This window comes from Archocentrus centrarchus, chromosome 8 (assembly GCF_007364275.1).
Source record: "Archocentrus centrarchus isolate MPI-CPG fArcCen1 chromosome 8, fArcCen1, whole genome shotgun sequence".
Lineage (NCBI taxonomy): Eukaryota > Metazoa > Chordata > Actinopteri > Cichliformes > Cichlidae > Archocentrus > Archocentrus centrarchus.
The window spans coordinates 3,074,191-3,097,305 of NC_044353.1; the positions used below are offsets into that span (position 1 = coordinate 3,074,191).

Consider the following 23,115-nt stretch of genomic DNA (forward strand, 5'->3'; position numbering starts at 1 on the left):
ACAAGTAGTTAGTTTTTAAAAAAAATATTTTTGAATGAATTAAAAATTAAGGCTGTTGCTACACCAGCTTCAGATTTGTTCAACAGTGTAGAACAAATGTGATTACTCTGACTTCCAGAAAGCTTAAAATTGTCTTAGAACTGCCTGACAGAGTTTACTCATCAGCTGAAGTAAAAAGGAAATTTTGATATCTATAGTTTAAAAATATAAGTTTGTGTTGTCTGATGAACATATGAGACGCTCTTCGGTGTAGTGTGGTGGCCTAATAAAGATCCTAATAAAGGAGAAGACTCTGACAGAACAGCAGAGGAACATTTGGACTCAGCTCAGGCCCTACAGAGGAAAACACAAAAAATAAGTACACATTTCATATTTTCATAGCATATTTACACTCTCCCTTCATTAGATATCATTATCTTAGAGTTTGATTATCGTTCTTACTGGGTTATAAATGCTGCACCACTAGCTGTTCCAAGTTGCACTTGTTGTGATCCCAAATTCTCTCATCCCAGACTCCAACTCTGCTGTCCCAGACTGCCGCTGGTGGCAGCAGTCCTTGTGCAGTACGTCCAAGGGACAAGAAACTCGATGGAGAGACCTCTGAAAATTTTTTTGTTTGCAGACAGGAAAGTCCTTCAGAGGATCATAAACTCTGGCTGTAAAATCATTGGCTGCACACTGCTCTCTTAGGAGGAATGTTTTGGCTCATGCTGCACAGCAGTGATGCAAACATGAAATTCTCTTCCCACCCTGGACGTTACCTGTCTAAGTTGCTGCTCTCTGGCAGATGATTCAGATTCATCCCATCATGAACAAACAGACTTAAAAACAGCTTCTGTCCCAGAACTGAACTCTGCCAAACACTTAACTTGAATGACTGACCAGCACAACAGTAGCCCTGACATTACAAAGCACATGTTCCAATGTGCCGTGCACCCAAGTGCAATAACTCACATACTTATTGGACTGTATTATTGTGTATTAGTACCTCCAAGGAGTCATTCTCTCTGTAAACAAAATATCTCAGAAAATGTTGAATTAATGCAGATAAAACTTTGTATTAGTGTAGAGGGGGGTCATGTTAGCAATCCATTAATATTTGCCTTGTGTCCACCAAGGTCTTCAATGTAAACTTCATGATTTATTCATCACAAACTGACAAAAAGCCTTATAATAAACTACAGTTCTTATAAGTGTGGTGGGTATTCTCAACATGTAGAAAGTACCAAAGATTTAAAATATCATGTGACCTCCAACCTCTCCTTCAAGGCATAAGATAATAAATAATAAAAAATCATAAAAAATAATTATACTGACATTTATACCAAGTGTACTGCTCAAAAAAATTAAAGGAACACTTTTTAATCAGAGTTTAGTAACAAGTCAGTTAAACATCTTGGATATTGATGTGGTCAGTAAGTGTCAGAGGGGTGTTAATCAGTTAACAACAGGTGCACTAGAGGGGCAACAATGAGACACCCCCCAAACAGGAATGGTTTTACAGGTGGAGGACACTCATTTTTCCCTCCTCATCTTCTCTGACTGTTTTTACTACTCCTGCATTTGGCTAGGGTCAGTGTTACTACTGGTAGCATGAAACCATACCTGGACCCTACAGAGGCTGCACAGGTAGCCCAACTCCTCCAGGATGGCACATCAATACGTGCCATTGCCAGAAGGTTTGCTGTGTCTCCCAGCACAGTCTCAGAGCAGGGAGGAGATTCCAGGAGAGGATGAAGGAACTAATATTAACCAGCCTACTGAAAACCATACAGACAATGAAGACCAGCTTACACTCATAAACATGGCCTTATATTTCATCACTGTTAAAACTTAAAGTCTTAACAGACACATTTATTACCAAGTGCAGCGTTTATCCACTGCTTACACACACACACACACACACACACACACACACACGTGCCACAATTAACTCTCCAGCTTAAATTAACTAACAGATTCAAACGCACTGTTACTTTCTGCAGCAGTAATGATCACTCGAACAGTATCTATAAAGGTCACAGAAGAGCTCAGGGGAACTTCTAAGCACCTGAACATTTCTCTCACATTTGCTTCCATTTGACAATGAAATTAGAATGACAACATTTTAATATGCTTGGATATTAATTTAATAGTTTAATAACATTTTTTAACAAAGTTTTTTTTTTTTTTATTAATGTTTCACTGATTTAAAATATGCTCCTGAAATGCTGCTGAAGCTTCGAGGGCAGGGTCAACGGGACTTCTTATGATATGGGAAATTTGATGGCTCACTGAATTCCCTCGTGGATCAGTGGCAGCTGTAATGTTTCTCTCTGGGTGGGTATGCTGATGAACCTTCAGATTTGATGACCCAGCGAAACATACATAAGAGGGGTAGGGTTTCTCTCCTGTGTGGGTGCGCTGATGGATCTTCAAAGTTGATGACCGAGTGAAACGCTTTTCACACACACCACAGGAGTAGGGTTTCTCTCCTGCGTGGGTGCGCTGATGCATCTTCAAATATGATGAACTGGTGAAACTCTTTTCACACACACCACAGGAGTAGGGTTTCTCTCCTGCGTGGGTGCGCTGATGCATCTTCAAATTTGATGACCAAGTGAAACGCTTTTCACACACACCACAGGAGTAGGGTTTCTCTCCTGCGTGGGTGCGCTGATGCATCTTCAAATTTGATGACCAAGTGAAACGCTTTTCACACACACCACAGGAGTAGGGTTTCTCTCCTGTGTGGATGTGCTGATGGATCTTCAAATGTGATGAGCGAGTGAAACGCTTTTCACACACACCACAGGAGTAGAGTTTCTCTCCTGCGTGGATGCGCTGATGCATCTTCAAATATGATGAACTGGTGAAACTCTTTTCACACACACCACAGGAGTAGGGTTTCTCTCCTGTGTAGATGTGCTGATGGATCTTCAAATGTGATGAGCGAGTGAAACGCTTTTCACACACACCACAGGAGTAGGGTTTCTCTCCTGCGTGGATGCGCTGATGGATCTTCAAATATGATGAACTGGTGAAACTCTTTTCACACACACCACAGGAGTAGGGTTTCTCTCCTGAGTGGATGTGCTGATGGATCTTCAAATGTGATGAGCGAGTGAAACGCTTTTCACACACACCACAGGAGTAGTGTTTCTCTCCTGCGTGGATGCGCTGATGCATCTTCAAATATGATGAACTGGTGAAACTCTTTTCACACACACCACAGGAGTAGGGTTTCTCTCCTGTGTAGATGTGCTGATGGATCTTCAAATGTGATGAGCGAGTGAAACGCTTTTCACACACACCACAGGAGTAGGGTTTCTCTCCTGCGTGGATGCGCTGATGGATCTTCAAATATGATGAACTGGTGAAACTCTTTTCACACACACCACAGGAGTAGGGGTTCTCTCCTGCGTGGATGCGCTGATGGGTCTTCAAATGTGATGAGCGAGTGAAACGCTTTTCACACACACCACAGGAGTAGGGTTTCTCTCCTGCGTGGATGCGCTGATGGGTCTTCAAATATGATGAACTGGTGAAACTCTTTTCACACACACCACAGGAGTAGGGTTTCTCTCCTGCGTGGATGCGCTGATGGATCTTCAAATATGATGAACTGGTGAAACTCTTTTCACACACACCACAGGAGTAGGGTTTCTCTCCTGCGTGGATGCGCTGATGGGTCTTCAATTGTGATGACTGGATGAAACGCTTTTCACACACACCACAGGAGTAGGGTTTCTCTCCTGTGTGGATGTGCTGATGGATCTTCAAATGTGATGAGCGAGTGAAACGCTTTTCACACACACCACAGGAGTAGGGTTTCTCTCCTGCGTGGATGCGCTGATGGATCTTCAAATATGATGAACTGGTGAAACTCTTTTCACACACACCACAGGAGTAGGGTTTCTCTCCTGCGTGGATGCGCTGATGGGTCTTCAAATGTGATGAGCGAGTGAAACGCTTTTCACACACACCACAGGAGTAGGGTTTCTCTCCTGCGTGGATGCGCTGATGGATCTTCAAATATGATGAACTGGTGAAACTCTTTTCACACACACCACAGGAGTAGGGTTTCTCTCCTGCGTGGATGCCCTGATGGATCTTCAAATATGATGAACTGGTGAAACTCTTTTCACACACACCACAGGAGTAGGGTTTCTCTCCTGCGTGGATGCGCTGATGGGTCTTCAGAGCCCACAAGCTACTAAACCTGTTTCCACACTGGTCACAGAGGCAGCGCTTATCTTCAACTTGCCTGGGCTGATCCAGCTGTCCTGAAGTGCAATCGACTCCACCCTCATTTGGACACCTGTCTGTGATGTTGCAGGTCTGGTTAAAAAGCAAACAGAGATGGACAGAGTAACAACACTCTGAGGACATATTTGACTTGAAATACTTCCTAATTGGAAAGAATGAGGTGTCCTGCCGCAAGTAAAAATTGTAAATGTCAGAAGAGTAAAATGGAGTGAGCTTTCTTTTGTCAGGTTGGCCAGCCATGTGTACATCTGTCCTTTTGTTCCTGAGTTGTCATTTTGGATAAGGAGCAGAGCACTGTTATATCACAACGAGGCTGACCTTTGACCTTCACATTAGTCTAATACTGTATGTAGTCATAATTAGTGTACAAACACTTATGGCTGAGTGAGTGCTTGATTATAAATGTAATGCATTCCTCCTTGGCAAACTTTATTAAAGTTTATTATAATTAATCATGCGTATAACAACACATCTTCTGGATGTGAAAGCAGGATATTACATAAATGTCACGATTCGGCAGAGCAGCAGGCCAAACTCAGGATCGGCTGCTTTATAGCAAAGCTCGCACATTAAACATAAAAAAAAACAAAGACCAGGTTTTCCAGGGACGTTTTCCAGAGTGCTAATACATGAAACTAAGATACACACTACCAGCAGGGAACCATGAGGGAAAGACAACATGACAAAGTGCATGGAGAGAGGCAGACAATAAATACACACAGGTCATTAAGGACATGGGAAACACCGAAGAAGAACACCGAAGGGAAGTAAAGCTAAATACATGACAGAAATAATAAATATAATAAATAAATAAGAGACAAGAGAACAACAAAGTGAAACAGGAAACCAGACTTGACAAGGAAAACAAGGAGAAACCAGGGAATAAACTAAAACCAAGAACAGTACTCAGATATCAAAACTAAGAGAGTCTGAGGATGTGAATAAAGAAACCAACAAAACTGCAAAAACTCACAACCAAGAACCAAACAGAGACAAAGAATAACAGAATTGACAGTCCCAGAAACAGAAGATGCTGACAATAAAACAGAAATGTAGAAAAAAATCCATAATTTAACTTCATAACTTCAGTGGTGACTAAGACATACAAACATTGAGTCAAAACACTTGTTTGGTGGCATAATTCCAAAATGGTAAAAAACAAAAACAAAACTACTTCCTACGAATCTGACACACACTTCAATTTGACAACAGTGGGCCTTCATTTACAGCTCAGTCCAGAGCACCAACGTGATTGACATGTTAACAATTAATGCCATCAGTGTGGCGTTTGTTCACAAGAGCACTGAACAAATGCCATGCTAATTCACCTCATGGATACAAAGAGAAACAACGCATTAACCTAAATATTTACTATGATAATGTGGTGTCTGTACTGCCATGCTAAAACTCTATGTATGCATATATGTTCTCTTTCCTTAAAGTTATTACTGGTTTGTGCAAAGGGCATTTGAGATGAACGTAACGAGTAAATATGACCAAAAACACAGCTTAAATGGTTGTGAACCTCTCCTGTGCAGCATCATGATGGGATCATGTGTTTCCCAGTTTAGCTGCTGTTTGGGTCAACCGCCATTTTTAGCAGTACAGTATTCTCCTATAGGTTTCTATTCAGCCTGTAGCCTGTAGCCTGTTTCTGTATCATGGCTTTCCCAGAATCAGGGGCGCAGCTATATGCTTTCTGAGGTGTATGCGGACACAATAATTTTTCGTACTAACAATTCATCTGCCCATTTTAACTTCCGTACTATGTCACATGTGTCAGACTCAAGGTCTCCGGGCCACTTCCGGCCCACGATCTAATTTTATACAGCCAGCAAGATGATTTCATATAGTTATTATTAATAGCCTGCGGGTAAATGTGCTCCCGCCACTTATACTACAAATTCCACGCACTGCAGCAGCTGCCGGCAGGCCAAGAACTGTGCGCTAACCCGTTTTCCCTATTGCCGATTGATCAGTGATCAGAGGATAAAACATCGGTCAGCACTTTTTACAGTGACATTTAAGCTGCCTGACTCCCCAAAAATGACCAAACGAAAAGTGGAAAACAGGGATTTTCCAATCAGGTGGGAGGCAAAAGACCTGAACGCTGACATCGGAGGTAAACCATCTGTCTCTTTTCCTCACTCGCGATGCGGGGGAAAGAGCGGATTGGTGGGACAGATACGGGAAAAGATGAAGAAGAGACCTGCACAGGTGAGCTGACAGTGCATCACTGCGTCACACAGCAGGAAACGCTGCGCAGCAAAGTCCTGAAGACAGAACGCGTCATAAACACCGAAACACAGACAGGGAACTTTGTAAGAGGCGGTTTCAGTCTTTTCTGGAGTAAATAGCTTCTGAATTTGGTGACGCGCCTTATTACACAGGTGCGATGAGCTGCCTGAGGAAATCTGTCAGTTCATAGAAAGTGAAGGAAAAGCCTCAGCAGGGCTCCGGGATGAAAGGTGGCTGTGAGAGTCGACTTTTCTCATGAAGCATCATAATGCGTCCCTGCAGCTTTGGGGACTGGACCGCGTGAAAACTTGTCTCCACCGCTGTGTTTGCAGCTGCGCTATTTGCTGATAAACTGGACACACTGCGCAGTTTATGCAGCGTTTTTCCGACTGTGAAGCGCAGAAATTCACATTACAGTTTTTACCTGAAAAATTTGCAACTTTTCATCAGTTTGAAATATATTCATTTTTCCTAATGTGATTTTTGAAGAATAATATAATTTTATATTTTATTTAATGTGTTGAGGAAATAAGCTGCTGTATTCTGGCCATTCAAATTTATTTTACTGATTTAAATAATTATTTTTAATCCTGTTCCGCCCGCGACTCAGAATGTGCCTTCAATTTTGGCCCGTCCTGTGATTGACAGCCCTGCTCTGTGTGAAACAAACAGCGGTTTATGGAGCAGCTACAAAGTTCTCTGTTCTTCATGTTGCTGATCAGGTGGTTGAAGAAGGCTGCTTCCCAATAAAAGTTTTAAGGTGGTTACAGGAGTAAGCGCTGCTGCTTTGGTCTGAGCGCACTGTCTCAGTAACGGCTGACATTCTCTGCACAGCCAGTAAAACCACACAGACAAGTGGAGGCGTGGAAAAAACTTGTCAGCATGATCCACTTCATTCCTGAAATTTTCATTTGATCTTCGTTTTTATTCTTACTTCTCATTCATGCTGGTTGTCATTTCGATTTCGGCAGCCGCGAAATCAAGTGCGCATGACCTTAGGGACACCAAACGTGCACATTGTGAACTTTCCCTGCTGTGGTAGATTGTAAATTGCAGTGAAATAATAATACAGGCGCAAGCAGCGATAAAAGCGGCGATCTAGCCGGTGCGGAGTCCGCGGGGCGAGCTCCTGTTTGCTAAATGCAGAGACAGCAGAGCTCCAAAAGTGAAGCGTCTCAGCCTGGCGCGGCGCCTTGCGATCAACCGCTAGCTAGAACACTACACACACACAAAACGCACCATCCGCATCCTCTCAACGTTTACTGTGTTCATGTGTGCAGATCACTTATTCATGGACTTATAAAATACAAGGCTTCAATGACATAACTTTACGACTGTCTTTAAATGGGACAGGAGGAGGGGAGGTGAAGGAGCGCAGGGGCGCCTAATCAGCGCAGCGCCTCTGTTATTGATCATGTCATATGCACAGCTGTTAAATACAGAAAATGCAACTAGAGAAATATTTTCCCACATCGTTTTGGCGCCCCCCTCTTGTGCGGCGCCCCTATGCATTGCGTATAGTGTATACCCCCTTTTTGCACCTCTGCCCAGAATGCCATGATACAGAAAATCATTTGTACCCACAGCCAGCAGGCTGATGAGCTGTGAGACATATGAATTTCCCTCTGGGATCAATAAAGTTATTCTTATGTTTAAAGTCTCAGGTTAAGATGACTTACCCCTGCCGGTGTCGTCATTCTGCTGCTGCCGGTGATACTCGGCTTTTCTTCCTCCATCAGTGAATCAGCTGTGAAGCACACAAAGATAATAAGTTAGAGAAGATGATCCAACTTCTGCCAGAAGAACAACACTGATGTTAAGACTCAAATACACGAATGAATACCCACATATTTACTTTTTTAAACACTAACTTGAAAAAATAAATACTTAAGTAGCAAAAAAACCAGATAATTCAGTCAAATACGTAAAATTCACAGCTGTTGCATCTTAGGTTTGTGCAGTTTTCAAACCTGAACTACATTTAGCATCAAAACAACTACAAAAAACTAAATGACCTTCAACTGGAATTAACTGCTGACCATCAGTTACAAATGAAGCAGCTGAAGAAAGCTTCTTTTTTCTTACCGTCTCTACGTGAATGAAGTTTGATGAAATCCTGGTGAACTGTCTTCATGAAGTTCACAGAGCTTTGAGAAATGCACTGATGGCTTCCATGGTAAACCAAGGGGGAATCCACTTCCAAAGGTTCCAAAAGTGTTTTTGATTGAATTTTAAATCAATGTTATGATTCAAACTTTGTTTATTCAACATCTTAAAGAAAAACAAGCAGGTAGCAACACTGAAACACATTATTCTTCAAAATCAATCACATTTAGCAAAACCACCTGGAATGGTCCATTCCCCCTCCTCTAGATGATGTCTCACACAAACACAGCGAACAGAGCTGGATACCCCGTGGCCAAACTAGGAAAAGCTCTAGCACTGATTAGCTTCGAGCCCAATGGATCTGTGAACATCATATTTAATATTGTATTATAATTTATTATCTTGATGCATCCTCTGCTCTGCTGTCTGTGAGGACAGCTGTGTTTCCTACAAAGACTGCAATAAAACCTGCAATTAATGCAGGTAATTAGTGCAGAATAGAAAGGCTTCTTAAAGAAAAACCAGAGAGAGAGACAGAATTCTTGCTGGTTGGTAGGTGATCAAATACAAATGTTTTATGCAATAAAATGCAAATTAATTATTTAAAAATCATACAATGTGATTTTCTGGATTTTTTTTATTCCGTCTCACAGTTGAAGTGATGAAAAATCACATTGTATTGTAGGTGGGAAAACTTGCAAAATTGGCAGCATATCAAATTTTCCCCACAGTATATACATTTGTTTTACAAATGGTCATTTGTGAAACAGAGTAGAAGACTGAGGCACTACTCCTAGATTTTATTGACATTCCCTTTGGCACTGAATTGACTTGCAAATGTACAAAGATATACGATTGTGGGATTTGTATAAAATATTTGGGTATGTCATATGATGGCACTCACAGTGCTCTAAGCAATGTTCATGCAAAGTTTCATAAAGTTTGATCCACTCATCTAGGATGGCATAAAGAGCACACAAACTTACATACACACATACACAGAGTCAGCCCAAAGTGCAATTAGGCCCTAAGCAGAATCTGATTTGGAGCCATCAAATGACCTTGAACTTCCTTGTAAAAGACAGTTTAAATGTCAACAGGATTTTAAAAGTAAGATAAAGGTAAAATACAAACTTGCTAAATATCACAAATTTCAAAACTCACTATCAATATCGCTGTTTGTCATTCGCTGCTGTCACTCCCACAACTATCACCTGTTGCACAGCAACCAAAAGCCATCCATCATCCATCCATCCTTTTCCACTTATCTGGGGCCAGGTTGCGGAGGCAGGAGCCTACGCAGAGAAGCCCAGACTTCCCTCTCCCCAGCCAGCTCATCCGGGGGGATCCCAAGGTGTTCCCAGGACAGCCGAGAGATATAATCTCTCTGGCGTGTCCTGGGTCTGCCCTGGGGCCTCCTCCTGGTGGGACATGCCTGGAACACCTCACCCAAGAGGCGCCCAGGAGGCATCAGATCCCCGAACAACCTCAACTGGCTCCTCTCGATGTGGAGGAGCAGCGGCTCTACTCTGAGCCCCTCCCGAATGGCCGCACTCCTCACCTTATCTCTAAGGGAGAAGCCAGCCACCCTTCGAAGGAAACTCATTTCTGCCGCTTGTATTTGTGATCTTATTCTTTGGGTCACTACCCAAAGGTCATGACCATAGGTGAGGGTAGGAACGTAGATCGACCGGTAAATCAACAGCTTCACTTTAACGCTAAGCTCCCTCTTCACCACGACAGACCGGTGCAGCATCCGCATCACTGCAGAAGCAGCCCCGATCCGTCTGTCGATTCACTGTCCCATCACTCGTGAACAAGACCCCGAGATACTTGAACTCCTCCACTTGAGGCAAGAACTCGTTCCTGAGCCGGAGAGGGCACTCCACCCTTTTCCGGCTGAGGACCATGGCCTCAGACTTAGAGGTGCTGATTCTCATGCCGGCCGCTTCACACTCGGCTGCGAACCGTTCCACTGAGAGCTGGAGGCCACCCCCTGATGAAGCCAACAGGACCGCATCATCTGTAAAGAGCAGAGATGAGACTCTGAGGCCACCAAGGAAGAAGCCTTCCGCCACCTGGCTACGCCTAGAAATTCTGTCCATAAAAATTATGAACAGAATCGGTGACAAAGGGCATCCCTGACGGAGTCCAACACCCACAGGAAACAAATCCGACTTAATACCGGCTATACGGACCAAGCTCTCACGGCGGTTGTACAAGGACTGAATGGCCCGCAACAACGGGCCAGACACCCCATACTCCCGCAGGACCCCCCGAGGGACACGGTCGACTGCCTTCTCCAAGTCCACAAAGCACATGTAGACTGGTTGGGCAAACTCCCACGCACACTCGAATATCCTTGAGAGGATAAAGAGCTGGTCCAGCTTTCCACGACCAGGACGAAAACCGCATTGTTCCTCCTGGATCCGAGGTTCGACTAATGGACGCACCCTCCTTTCCAGCACCCTGGCATAGACCTTACCGGGGAGGCTGAGGAGTGTGATTCCCCGAAAGTTGGAGCACACCCTCCGGTCTCCCTTCTTAAAGATGGGGACCACCACCCCGGTCTGCCAATCCAATGGCACTGCCCCAGATCTCCATGCGATGTTGCAGAGGCGTGTCAACCAAGACAGCCCTACAACATCCAGAGCCTTCAGGAACTCAGGGCGAATCTCATCCACCCCAGGGGCTCTGCCACCAAGGAGTTGTTTAACTGCCTCAGTGACCTCACCCCCAGTGATGGTCAAGTCATCTCCCTCGTCCCCAGACTCTGCTTCCACTACAGAAGGCATGTCAGTGGGATTCAGGAGGTCCTCGAAGTATTCCTTCCACCGTCCGACTATAGCCTCAGTTGAAGTCAGCAGCACCCCACCCGCACTATAAACTGTGAGTGAAGCACTGCTTTCCTCTCCTGAGTCGCCTGACCGTTTGCCAGAATCCCTTCGATGCCGTCCGAAAGTCTTTTTCCATAGCATCACCGAACTCCTCCCACACCCGAGTTTTTGCTTTGGCCACTGTCCGAGCTGCATTCCGCTTGGCCTGCCGATACCTGTCAGCTGCCTCCGGAGTCCCACAGGCTAACCAAGCCAGATAGGACTCTTTCTTCAGCTTGATGGCTCCCTTCACCTACGGTGACCACCATCTGGTTTGGGGTTATCACCACGACAGGCACCAACCACCTTGCAGCCACAGCTCTGAGCAGCAGCCTCAACAATGGAGGTGCGGAACATGGTCCATTCGGACTCAATGTCCTCAACCTCCCTCGGAATGCTGTTGAAGTTCTGCCGGAGGTGGGGGTTGAAGATCTCCCGGACTGGGGCTTCTGCCAGGTGTTCCCAGCACACCCTCACAATACATTTAGGTGTGCCAGGTCTGTCCAGCATCTTCCCCCGCCATCTGATCCAACTCACCACCAGGTGGTGATCAGTTGACAGCTCAGCTCCTCTCTTCACCCAAGTGTCCAGAACATACAGCCGCAGATCTGATGATATGATTACAAAATCAATCATCAACCTGGGACCTAGGGTGTCCTGGTGCCATGTGCACTTATGGACATCCTTATGTTCGAACATGGTGTTCGTTATGGACAAACTGTGGTTTGCACAGAAGTCCAATAACAATACACCATTCGGGTTCAGATCGGGCAGGCCATTCCTCCCAATCACGCCCCTCCAGGTCTCACTGTCATTGCCCACATGAGCATTGAAGTCTCCCAGCAAGACTATGGAATCACCAGATGGAGCACTCTCCAGCACCCTGTCCAGCGACTCCAAAAAGGGTGGGTACTCTGAACTGTCATTCGGCGCATAAGCGCAAACAACAGTTCCCCTGCCCGAAGGTGCAGGGAAACTACCCTCTCGTCCACTGGTGAAAACTCCGACGTACAGGCAGCAAGCCAGGGGGATACAAGAATACCCACCCCAGCTCGCCGCCTCTCACTGAGGGCAACTCCAGACTGGAACAGAGTCCAGCCCTTCTCCAGGACACTGGTTCCAGAGCCCAGGCCATGCATTGAGGTGAGCCCAACTATATCTGGCTGGTATCTCTCAACCTCACGCACTAGCTCAGGCTCCTTCCCCACCAGAGAGGTGACATTCCATGTCCCTGTAGCCAGTTTCGATAGCTGGGGATCGGTCGGCCAGGGCCTCCGCCCTCGGCCACCGCCCGACACACACTGCACCCGACCCCTGCGACGCCTCCTGCGGGTGGTGGGCCTGCAGGAGGGCGGGCCCAAGTAACCTCTTCGGGCTGTGCCCAGCCAAGCACCACGGGCTAATGCCTGGCCACCAGACGCTCTCCCTCGAGCTCCCTCCCCAGGCCTGGCTCCAGGGTGGGACCCCGGTAACCCTATCCCGGGCAGGGTAAACTGTTCCTTTGTTGTTTCAGTCATAAGGGTCTTCTGAACCGCTCTTTGTCTGGACCCTCACCCAGGACCAGTTTGCCATGGGAGACCCTACCAGGGGGACAAGCCCCCGGACAACATAGCTCCTGGGATCACTGGGACACACAAACCCCTCCACCACAATAAGGTGGCGATTCACGGAGGGGTACTGTAGTTCCTTCATTAATTCATCGTTAGTTCATGGATTTAACACAGACTAAAAAACGGCTTCATACCACGGAACTCACAGAAAAATTGGACACCGAATATAGCACTAACCATAAACACGTAAATATAAATTTAGACCTGAAAAAGCCCTACAAATGTTATCGTTACATCCATAATAAGCACCCCAGATTAAACAAAACAAGGAGAAATTCATTTCAAAAGGAAAAGTGGTGGATAAGGATCGCAATTAAAGACATATTTCAGCTTCTGAGCTTCCAGTTCAAAAGAAAAGGGGGAAAAAACGGGGGACAGGGGCACAAAAAAAAAAAAATTGGGCTTATACTGCAGCTTAGAAGTCGTGCTCAGAGGCACGAACTTTATCCCACTGCATTTCAGGCAGGTTAGAAGTCGTGTCGAGTAACACGAAAAAAAGAGGGAATTCGTGTTCACGAGCACGAATCAATAGATTAAATTTTGTGACTATTGCACGAACTGCCGTGAGACTGGGTTGGCGCAGCGCAGCACCGCTTCTTTTTTCTATTTTAGGTCTTCAAAACTTGCTACTTCACCAAGAAATGTTAACAAAACATTTGTGAATCACAGAACTCAACGTTTTTGTTAAGAAGGCGCCATCTTTTGGTGACAGTCTACAATTGAGGGAAAGGGGTGTGTTCATGCTGGAAAGTAGATACACCCAGGAGAAGGAGGGGGACTTTCAGCCAGAGGACAGCCAGACGTTGGCCAGCTGTGGGCTGGACTTCAGCTGGCCGACGTCTGGCTGGATGCGGCAACTTTAGGTAATCTTGGAGTCATTTTTGACCAGGATTTGTCCTTCAATGCACACATTAAACAAATATGTAGTTTGAAGTTTATAGGATTTATAGAAAGTGTGTGATAATTATTTAAACAAAATTAGGCAGGTGCATAAGTTTGGGCCCCCCAACAGAAGAATGACATCAATATTTAGTAGATCCTCCTTCTGCAGAAATAACAGCCTCTAAATGCTTCCTATAGCTTCCAATGAGAGTCTGAATTCTGGTTGAAGGTATTTTGGACCATTCTTCTTTCCAAAACATCTCCAGTTCAGTCAGGTTTGATGGTTTCCGAGCATGGACAGCCTGTTTTAAATCCCACCACAGAATTTCAATAATATTCAGGTCTGGGACTGAGATGGCCGTTCCAGAACGTTGTACTTGTTCCTCTGCATGAATGCCTCAGTAGATTCTGAGCAGTGTTTAGGGTCGTTTTCTTGTTGAAGTATCCAGCCCTGGCGCAACTTCAACTCTGTCACTGATTCTTGAACATTGTTCTCAAGAATCTGCTGATATTGACTGGAATCCATGCGACCCTCAACTTTAACAAGATTCCCAGTACCTGCAGTGGCCACACAGCCCCACAGCATGATGGAACCACCACCAAATTTTACTGTGGGTACCAAATGTTTGTCTTGGAATGCTGTGTTCTCTTTCCACCATGCATACCGCTTCTTGTTATGTCCAAATAACTCAGTTTTAGTTTCATCAGTCCACAGCACCTTATTCCAGAATGAAGCTGCTTGTCCAAATGTGCTTTAGCAGACCTCAGCAACTCTGTTTGTGGTGTGTGTGCAGAAAAGGCTTCTTCTGCATTACTCTCCCATACAGCCTCTCCTTGAGTAATGTGCGCTGAATAGTTGAACGATGCACAGTGACACCATCTGCAGCAAGATGATGTTGTAGGTCTTTGGAGCTGCTCTGTGGGTTGACTATGACAGTTCTCACCATCCTTCACCTCTGCCTATCTGAGGTTTTTTTGGCCTGCCACTTCGGGCCTTAACCAGAACTGTGCCTGTGCTTTTCCAGTTCCTCACTATGTTCCTCACAGTGGAAACTGACAGCTGAAATCTCTGAGAGCTTTTTGGATCCTTCCCTTAAACCATGATGGTGAACAATCTTTGTCTTCAGCTCATCTGAGAGTTGTTTTAACCCTTTCTCACCATTGGATTCACCTGTGTATGTAGGTCAAGGGTCAGTGAGCTTACAAAATACATTTTGTGTTCCAATAATTGGTGCTAAAGGTATTCAAATCAATAAAATGACAAGGGTGCCCAAACTTATGCACCTGCCTAATTTTGTTTAAATAATTATTGCACACTTTCTGTAAATCCTATAAACTTCATTTCACTTCTCAGATGTCACTGGGTTCATCTGCTATATGATATATTTAACTGAAACTGCTGATCTGAACAACCAATGATTTATAAAGGAAAATTATGAGAATTATCAGGGGTGCCCAAACTTTTGTATACCACTGTAAATAACAATAACTAATAACAGGACAAGAAACTAACAAAAAACTGGAAACACAACAGAAGAATCTCAGTGAAAACAGAACCTAAAAGAACTGAACACAAAATGACGTGGTAACAGCCATGACAGTATCATTGAAGTAATAATTAAAGTTCTTTAAGCAGGAAGGGACACAGCAGTAAGATGAAGACAAGTAGAGCCCAAGAAAATGCAGGAGCAGCAGCAAATAATACAATTCTTTAGTATTCTTCAGTTTGGCTCAGCTTGTTTTCTTATTGTGTTAAATACTTGGTGTTGTTTCATTCAGTGAGAGCAGTTTACTCAGTTATCTGCCTGTAAAATTGACTCCATGCTGCTGCTGTAGAATAACATGAGTGTGGTTTGGGGACCAGAGAGGTTGTATCAGGTGTTAATCAGCTGTTTTCACCTGTGAAATGTCAAAATTAAATGGTCCGGCTTTGTAGAGCAACATGGCAGCGCCACTGAAGAAGAATTCAGAGATGCCCACATAAATCATATGATCAGTCTTTGTGAAAATTATCTCTTTGTCTGCCCCCGATAAACCAGCCTCCACATCCTGCCCCTGCACAAACACCAACCCCTGAAACACAGAAGAAGAATCTTTCTTTACAGAGTAGAAACAGCAACAAGGGCAGCAAAATAAAACATTCAAGTCATACAATCCTGAAGGAGATCTGCCCAAGTACCTCAATATGTACTGGTGTGCATTACATGATAAAAAGATGATTTCATTAGTTTAGATTACTGTCAACCCAAATACCAAGATTCTTTCCAACAGGCCTGATGTTATCCAGCAGGGAACCAGCTGGTGGCAGAATCTCTGATTTGTGTGAAAATGTTATTTGAAATGAAGCTTTAACCTTCACAGAGGCTGTCATCAAGAAAACACAGCATACCAGGGTCACTACAGTTTATCTGTGTTACTGTGCTCTACAATAATGCTCATGCATCAGGTGTTAATGTCTGCAGGGTCATGTTCGGGGTCAGGGTAATTCAGTGCTTCTTTCTCACTTTGAAAGCTACATCAAGGCTCCTGGATGTCACTGTGATGTCACTGCTCAGGGAGTAGTCCAAGTATAATTGTTGGCCTTCGTGCACTTTCCACACCATGGACTTGTCCTTCAACTTCTTATTTATCATAGGCTGAAGAGCAGGACAGATCTACAGACACAGAAACAAACCTGATCTATACAGATGTCATTTAGGGCAGATTAACACTGAAAAAAAAGCCTCATTTTGTGCCTGACATAACATGATAGTTGCTGTTAAATTATTTGTAATGACAGAATGATTGGTACAGGTGGATGTCTCACAGGTGTGAACACAGAACCAAAACCCTTGATTGTGTTTAGGATCCTTTGACTAATAGATACCTCCAGCCTCAAATGGCATAGAGCAGCGTGCACACGTTCAGATATGGCTCAGTAACTTCAGTAACACATGGATCAATCAGGATCTGATCACAAAAATTAATAATATTTTGTGTTCTTGTTCTGCACATCCTGCCGTTTATAAAGACATATTTTTGTTTAAGTAAAATTTGACGTAAGATAACCAGCACGCTGTTGAGCTGTGCTTTAGTTAGATAAACCATAAATGATAAATGATAGGTAGCTGCTGTAAGAAAGCGGACGCACTGATACCTCACAGTGCTGTTTGATTACTTCATTTTCTCAACTTATTTTCACTCAACAAAATGTCCAAGTGTAACAGGTAAGGAGCAAACATAGAAAAACATGAATAAAAATCCAGACATATTGTTCCGTCTGAACCATTTTAGGGGTTATTTTGAGAAGAAAAACCTTCTAAATGTAACATTTGAATGAAGACAGTCGAGCAGAGGAGCTTTAGGTCCTAAATAACAAATTTAGACTCTTAGTTGCATCAAAGCTACACTGAGGTCCTGTTTTTTAATCCTGAGCTGGTCTGGATGGAAAGACCGGCCTGTGCTCATCAGCTGTTGTTGCCTAAAGGGGACTTTGAGCTCAGCTGTTGTGTGAATGCTGTTTCAGCTCAGCGCAGGTGTGAGTCTGCCAGGTGTAGTGGCTGCGCGGTGTGGAGCCGACGTGATCCTCTCGGACGCCGCCGACAAACCGTCGTGTCTGGAGAACTGCAGGCGCAGCTGTGAAGCCAACGCGCTCCGCGGCGTGGCGGTGGTGGGTCTCAGCTGGGGGGAGGTCTCCCCGGACCTCGTCTTGCTCCCCGAGCTGGACGTCATCCTGGGCTCAGACGTTTTCTACGATCCCGAAGGTTCGAACACGTTTTCCTCTCAGAGCTCGTTAGAAATCAGAGTGAGAGTGAAACATGAGCGATGCAGACGCTGCTGCTCCTCAAGTGAACTCACTGAAGGCGTTTTGGTATTTTATTTCATTTCTGTCAGTTTTTAAGGCAAAAATATTGTTTTCATTTTTTTAGTCCAGATATTGTTTTCGTTGCCTGTCACATATTTGGTGAGAACCGTTGAACAGCTGATGATAGAGTGGTCTGTTACTGTCTCAGCTTCTGTAGCAGTGCTCTGCTCTGCTGTGATTCCTGCTGACTCACTGATGCAGAGGATGGAAAAATACCTGAACTGTACAAACTTCATGAGTTTGTGTCTGTTGCAGATTTCGAAGACGTCCTGGTGACGGTCGTTTTCCTGCTGAGAAAAAATCCCAAAGCCGAGTTCTGGACGACGTACCAGGTTCGAAGGTACGACTGCTGCGCTTCTCTGTTTGCAGCTGAATCATCTGAACCGGCCGCTCCCTCACTTCAGACCGTCACAGCTCTGATTATCACAGCAGCCTTTCTTTGTGTTTGTGTGTTCAGGATGATTCTCCTTAAACAGCTTTACTTCCATCAATGATCCACGTTAGTTCATCACTGCAGCGATGAGCTGGAAGTCCTGAGTTATGCCTCTGCATTGGGTCTTTGTGGGACCTGCGTACACAACCAAAAATGCCCTCTGAACCCCACACAGTAATCAATCACAGTCCTGCCGACTGCCTCCCGACGTGTAGTGACATTTCTCGAGAGGTGGAGGTCAGGTTGGGTCGTGGGGTCAGAGGGGACTTCTGTATTTGGGCCCCGCAGAGACTGACTCAGAAATCTCAATCAGGACCAAAAACAGGTCGGAAAGTGAGATTTTAAAATTTATTTGATTGTTTTGTTCAGGTTCTATTCTAAGAAATTCCTTCTGAAATGTGACGCAGGGCCACAAAGAACCCTGAGAGGACCGTCACAGCACCCAAATATAATTTAATCCATAATAATCTGCAGCAGATGTCAGACTCCAGGAGAATCCTGCACAGGTGGAAACACCAACAAACATTAGCATATACACAGAAACCGAAGCTCACAGCTGCTTCTTTGTGTGTTTCAGTGCCGACTGGTCGATCGAAGTGCTGCTGCACAGGTGGAGCCTGAGCTGCGCCGACATTCAGCTCCAACACTTTGACGCCGACAGGTCAGAGCTGGGCGGCTCGACGCTGCCGGGTAACCACAGCATCCAGATGATGAAAATCAGTCTGAAGACGGAGGATGTTGGACGGAGGACCATCACCATAAACTGCTCCACAATGCTTTAAAGGTTCCTCAGAACAGCAGGAAGCGACGAACGCAGCAGCAGTCGGAGGCTCTGAACTGAAGCTGGATGTTTGAGCTTATGAGTCACTGCAGGAAACTCCACAAAGTGCATTCTGGGTAAACTTTGCATGCTCCAAGCCTTACATCACCAAGCTCAATGCAGAGTGTCGATGCAGTGGTGTAAAGCTCGCCGCTGCTGGAACTGTCCTCATGTCCATGAACAGTTGTATTACATTTTATTTTAATTTCATTATTTAATTCATTTCACTGCTGCAGTGCGTGCTGGACAACCAGCAGACAGCTGCACTCTTCTTTTTCACTTCAGTGAAACTGAGAATCAGTGCAGATTTTCATTACACGCTAAAAAGCTTCTTCCTGTCTCTGCAAACTTTAAACTCTTTAACCTGAGGAAGTCTCCTCTGGCTTTTCGTTTACACCAGCTCATCTTCTGACCCAGATCCAGTCCTTGCTGCCCAGACTGACTGAGCATGCTCCTCTGCTGAGTTTGAAGGCCCCCTCCTTTCTGGTTATCCAGCTCCTCCCCAGCACTGAGCCCTCCTGTATTGGATTCTGAGCTGTTTGCTGAGCTTCTGCCCTCTGGTGGCCACAGGATAAACTGCACCTGCTGGTCTTTCTGGGTTTTTAAACGTCTAACAGACAAAGGTTAAAGGTTAAAGTTCAGTTGTTCTAGGAGAACTTTCAAACTGACAGAAGTGACCTGCGGGATCTGCAGTCATAATAAGAACTGACTGTGACGCAGAGGAAGAGAAACCAGCATCGTACCCTGATGTTTCTGATGATATTCTGGAGGAAACTTCACGAAGTGCATTCTGGGTAAACTTTGAGGGCTAATATCAGCTGGTGGGATAGGTGGCTGATCGGAACATGTCAGAGCAGATGAAAGGTCTCCTTTTGCCTCCACTTGATACCAGGATCATCTTCTAGCTGCGACTCCTTCAGGGTCCAAATAACTTTCTACCATCATCATATTTTATCAGTGAGCAGCTTCTAGCTGTGAGCTGGAGAAACCTCACTGCTGTTCTCATGTTCTGTTTAACATCAAAGGTCCTTGAGAGTTTTTGAAAATCCTCTAGGGTCCAAATAACTTTCTACCATCATCATATTTTATCAGTGAGAGCAGCTGGAGAGTTTTTGAACATCATTGAAGGTCCTGGATCACAGAGGCTCTCAGGATCTTCATTTTTATTAATCAAAGCTTTTATTGTTCTTATTACCTGTGACATTAAACAATACAACACATAATTCATACAGTTATGATTTTATCACAGAAACTACTGAAATTAATAAACACAATTATATAATTATTAAATAAAATTAAAGATAATTGTAAAATATGAAGTCACCCAGTTTGATTATCTGTTAATGTTACTGTTAGTGATGTTATTAAAGTGTGACTGATGGAGGCTGAGGAGCCGTCACATTAAACAGGCCTGAATCCTTGAAGAATCCTTGAATCCTTGAATCCAGCCTCAGACCCGCTGACAGTGTGACTCCAGTCTGAGTCCAGCAGTGTTTGACCTTCAGGGCTGTCAGCCCCTCTGAAGCTGCAGGCTGTGGTTCCTCCTGTGAGCAGCAGAGGGCAGCGTTTGCTGTGAGTAGAATCAGGTTCGGTTTGTTTCTACTGGGATGTTTTACTGTCCTCATGCTGAATGAGGCTCCTGCTTCACTCTGTCAGCCGCAGAGACTTTTTATATCATGTAACATGAGACACTTTAAAGCTGTCAGTGCAGTCGTACTCTGATGGTTACTTTGGTGCATTTCTCTCCAATTGAAACTATTCTGTCACTCATTCCTGTCTGATATGTCTGATTACTGCAGGAAGAAACAGCCTGGCCTGGGTCCTCCAAACCTTTGTGCCCAGCGGTCGGTAACCTGATGATTCGGGTGTGGTTGAAGGTTTGTATGGATAATGGCACATGGATAACAGGATCTCTCTGATTGGATGTGGGGGATACCTGATTTACTGCAGAAGCTTGAAGTGGGGTACATGCATTGCAGTACAAACTCAGACTTTTAGACCTTTGGAGAAATGTCTGTTCCTGTGCAGTGGCGAGAATGGTAACATGAAATTCAGATTGGAGTTTTCACCATTGATAGTGTCCAGTGAGACTGTTAAGGCTGTCAGCAAAGTTATCAGTAACAGCCGTACCAAAACAATGATATTTATCTGGAATTTGGCCCCCTTACCTGGCCTTGGGACAGCTGGGAAATCTCCTGGAGTTATATAAACAGATGCTCTTCCCCTGCTTATCCCTTCTCTTGTGACCCCCCCCCCCCCCCCCCCCCCCCCCCTTCCCGCCCTACCCTGCTGCTCTTCCATACTGTAAACTAAGAAGCATCCACTTCCAAACAGTGTCAAGCACACACGGAGAGGAGGAAGGAAACACAGTCAGCTAATTGGTGTTCACTGCAACAGGACACCTGCTTTATGCAGCCCATATGAATGCCACAGGTGTGCTACTCTGCTGTTCTGCTGGACACTGAGGCCTGAAGCCCGGAAATGACACACAGAGGAGGAGCAGGTAGAGAGAGATGCTGCTTCTACACCTGGCCACACCTGTGTGAGTGGCCACCAATGCAGGCATATTAAGAGACGTCTATACTGCCACATTAGCAACAGCTGTTAATGTTATTTTAGTGCAACAAGGTTAAAATATTGAACCAACAGGATCCTGGATACAAATGAGAATTTGTTTTCCTGATTTATTGAGTTTATGTTTTATTTTATGTTGTATTTTTGGTTAGATCTGTTTTCTGTGCTCCTCGGTAACCTCCAGGAGCTTGAACTGACATGTTTAAAGGACCAGTTTGTTAATTGTAATTTATTACATTATTATGTTATTCAGGGGCAGCACGGTGGCGTAGTGGTTAGCACTGCTGCCTCACAGTTAGAATACCATCTGGAAGGCCTGGGTTTGATTCCACCTTGGCCCAGGTCTCTCCCTCTCTCTGTGTGGAGTTTGCATGTTCTCCCCGTGCTTGCGTGGGTTTCCTCCGGGTACTCCGGTTTCCTCCCACATTCCAAAGACATGCACTTACTGGGGTTAGGTTAATTGGCTAATCTAAATTGCCCATAGGTGTGAATGAGAGCATGAATGTGAGTGTGAAAGGTCGTCTGTCCCTCTGTGTTGGCCCTGCAACAGGCTGGCGACCTGTTCAGGGTGTACCCTGCCTCTCGCCCTATGACAGCTGGGATAGGCTCCAGCCCCCCCGCGACCCTTAACAGGATGTGCGGAAGCGAATGGATGGATGGATGTTATTCAGTTACTGAATGTGGGCTGCAGTGCTTTCTAACGTGGCCAGAGGGGAGCCAGGCCTAGCAGGCACACAACACACAGCTCATGGGTTTAATCACAGCTGGCTGTTCCTGAAAGACCCAGAGATCCAGTCCTGTCTCCAACAAATATGTCCTCACCCTACAGGTCAGGCCAGCGCCGCTGGACTTGTTTGGCAGGAGCATAAACAGGCTCATCTGCTCGTGTGCAGCAGCATCTCCGACTTGGCTCATGGAGAGCCTCACTGTAGCAACAGAGTGGGTCTCATCACAAAGAAGGGTCAGGAGTGGGGTAACGCTCACTTCAGATTCAAGACCTCGCTTTAGTGCTTGCTGGGCCGACCAAGTGATGGTGAACACATCACCTACTTCCTGTGTGAGACTAACCTTCTGCAGGCATTCGTAGTCATTTGTTAGAGGGAGACCTGACAGAGATGCATATGTGTATATGTTACTATCGCCCTCGGGAGGAGGTGGAGTCTTTTTGTGAAGAAAGCAGGATGGAGATTTGTGTAGGAATCAGAATCAGGGACTGTCTCTGCACTGCTGTTCTTAATAAGAACTGGTTCTCAAACCTTGATTTTCTGATGTTGTATGTTGGAGGATGAAGATGCTGGTTCCACGAAATGTTGCAGTTGTAGATGTAAGATTGAGATAGTGTTATCCTCATGGTCAGGAGGATGGTGATGAAGCATTTCCACATGGTGGCTCTTTCTGGTCTTAGCATGAACAGACATGTATAGACCACGTGGAGCAGAAATGAGGGTTCTCTGTCTCTGGAATGCTTCTGTGTGGCAGCACCT

At 45.0% G+C, this 23,115-nt stretch overlaps 2 protein-coding genes across 3 annotated transcripts; one reads left to right on the forward strand and one right to left on the reverse strand.

Moving 5' to 3' along the window:
• Positions 1 to 2,121: 2,121 nt before the first annotated feature.
• LOC115785051 (zinc finger protein 271-like) lies at positions 2,122 to 8,697 on the reverse strand. Of its 2 annotated transcripts, XM_030736499.1 has the most exons (4): positions 8,572 to 8,697; positions 8,166 to 8,233; positions 4,134 to 4,320; positions 2,122 to 4,049 (listed from the first exon to the last, which is right to left on the reverse strand). In XM_030736499.1, the coding sequence occupies exons 1-4, from the start codon at positions 8,618 to 8,620 to the stop codon at positions 2,182 to 2,184; spliced, it is 2,172 nt and encodes a 723-aa protein (XP_030592359.1). In that variant the 5' UTR covers positions 8,621 to 8,697; the 3' UTR covers positions 2,122 to 2,181. The 2 variants fall into 2 exon arrangements, with proteins under 2 accessions (XP_030592359.1, XP_030592358.1); XM_030736498.1 differs by having other exon boundaries at positions 2,122 to 4,320.
• A 165-nt stretch (positions 8,698 to 8,862) lies between these two features.
• LOC115784253 (methyltransferase-like protein 23) lies at positions 8,863 to 19,019 on the forward strand. The gene is made up of 5 exons (XM_030735412.1): positions 8,863 to 8,955; positions 11,406 to 11,414; positions 17,466 to 17,703; positions 18,060 to 18,144; positions 18,815 to 19,019. Exons 1-5 carry the CDS (start codon positions 8,863 to 8,865, stop codon positions 19,017 to 19,019), a joined length of 630 nt encoding a protein of 209 aa, XP_030591272.1.
• The last annotated feature ends 4,096 nt before the right edge of the window (positions 19,020 to 23,115 follow it).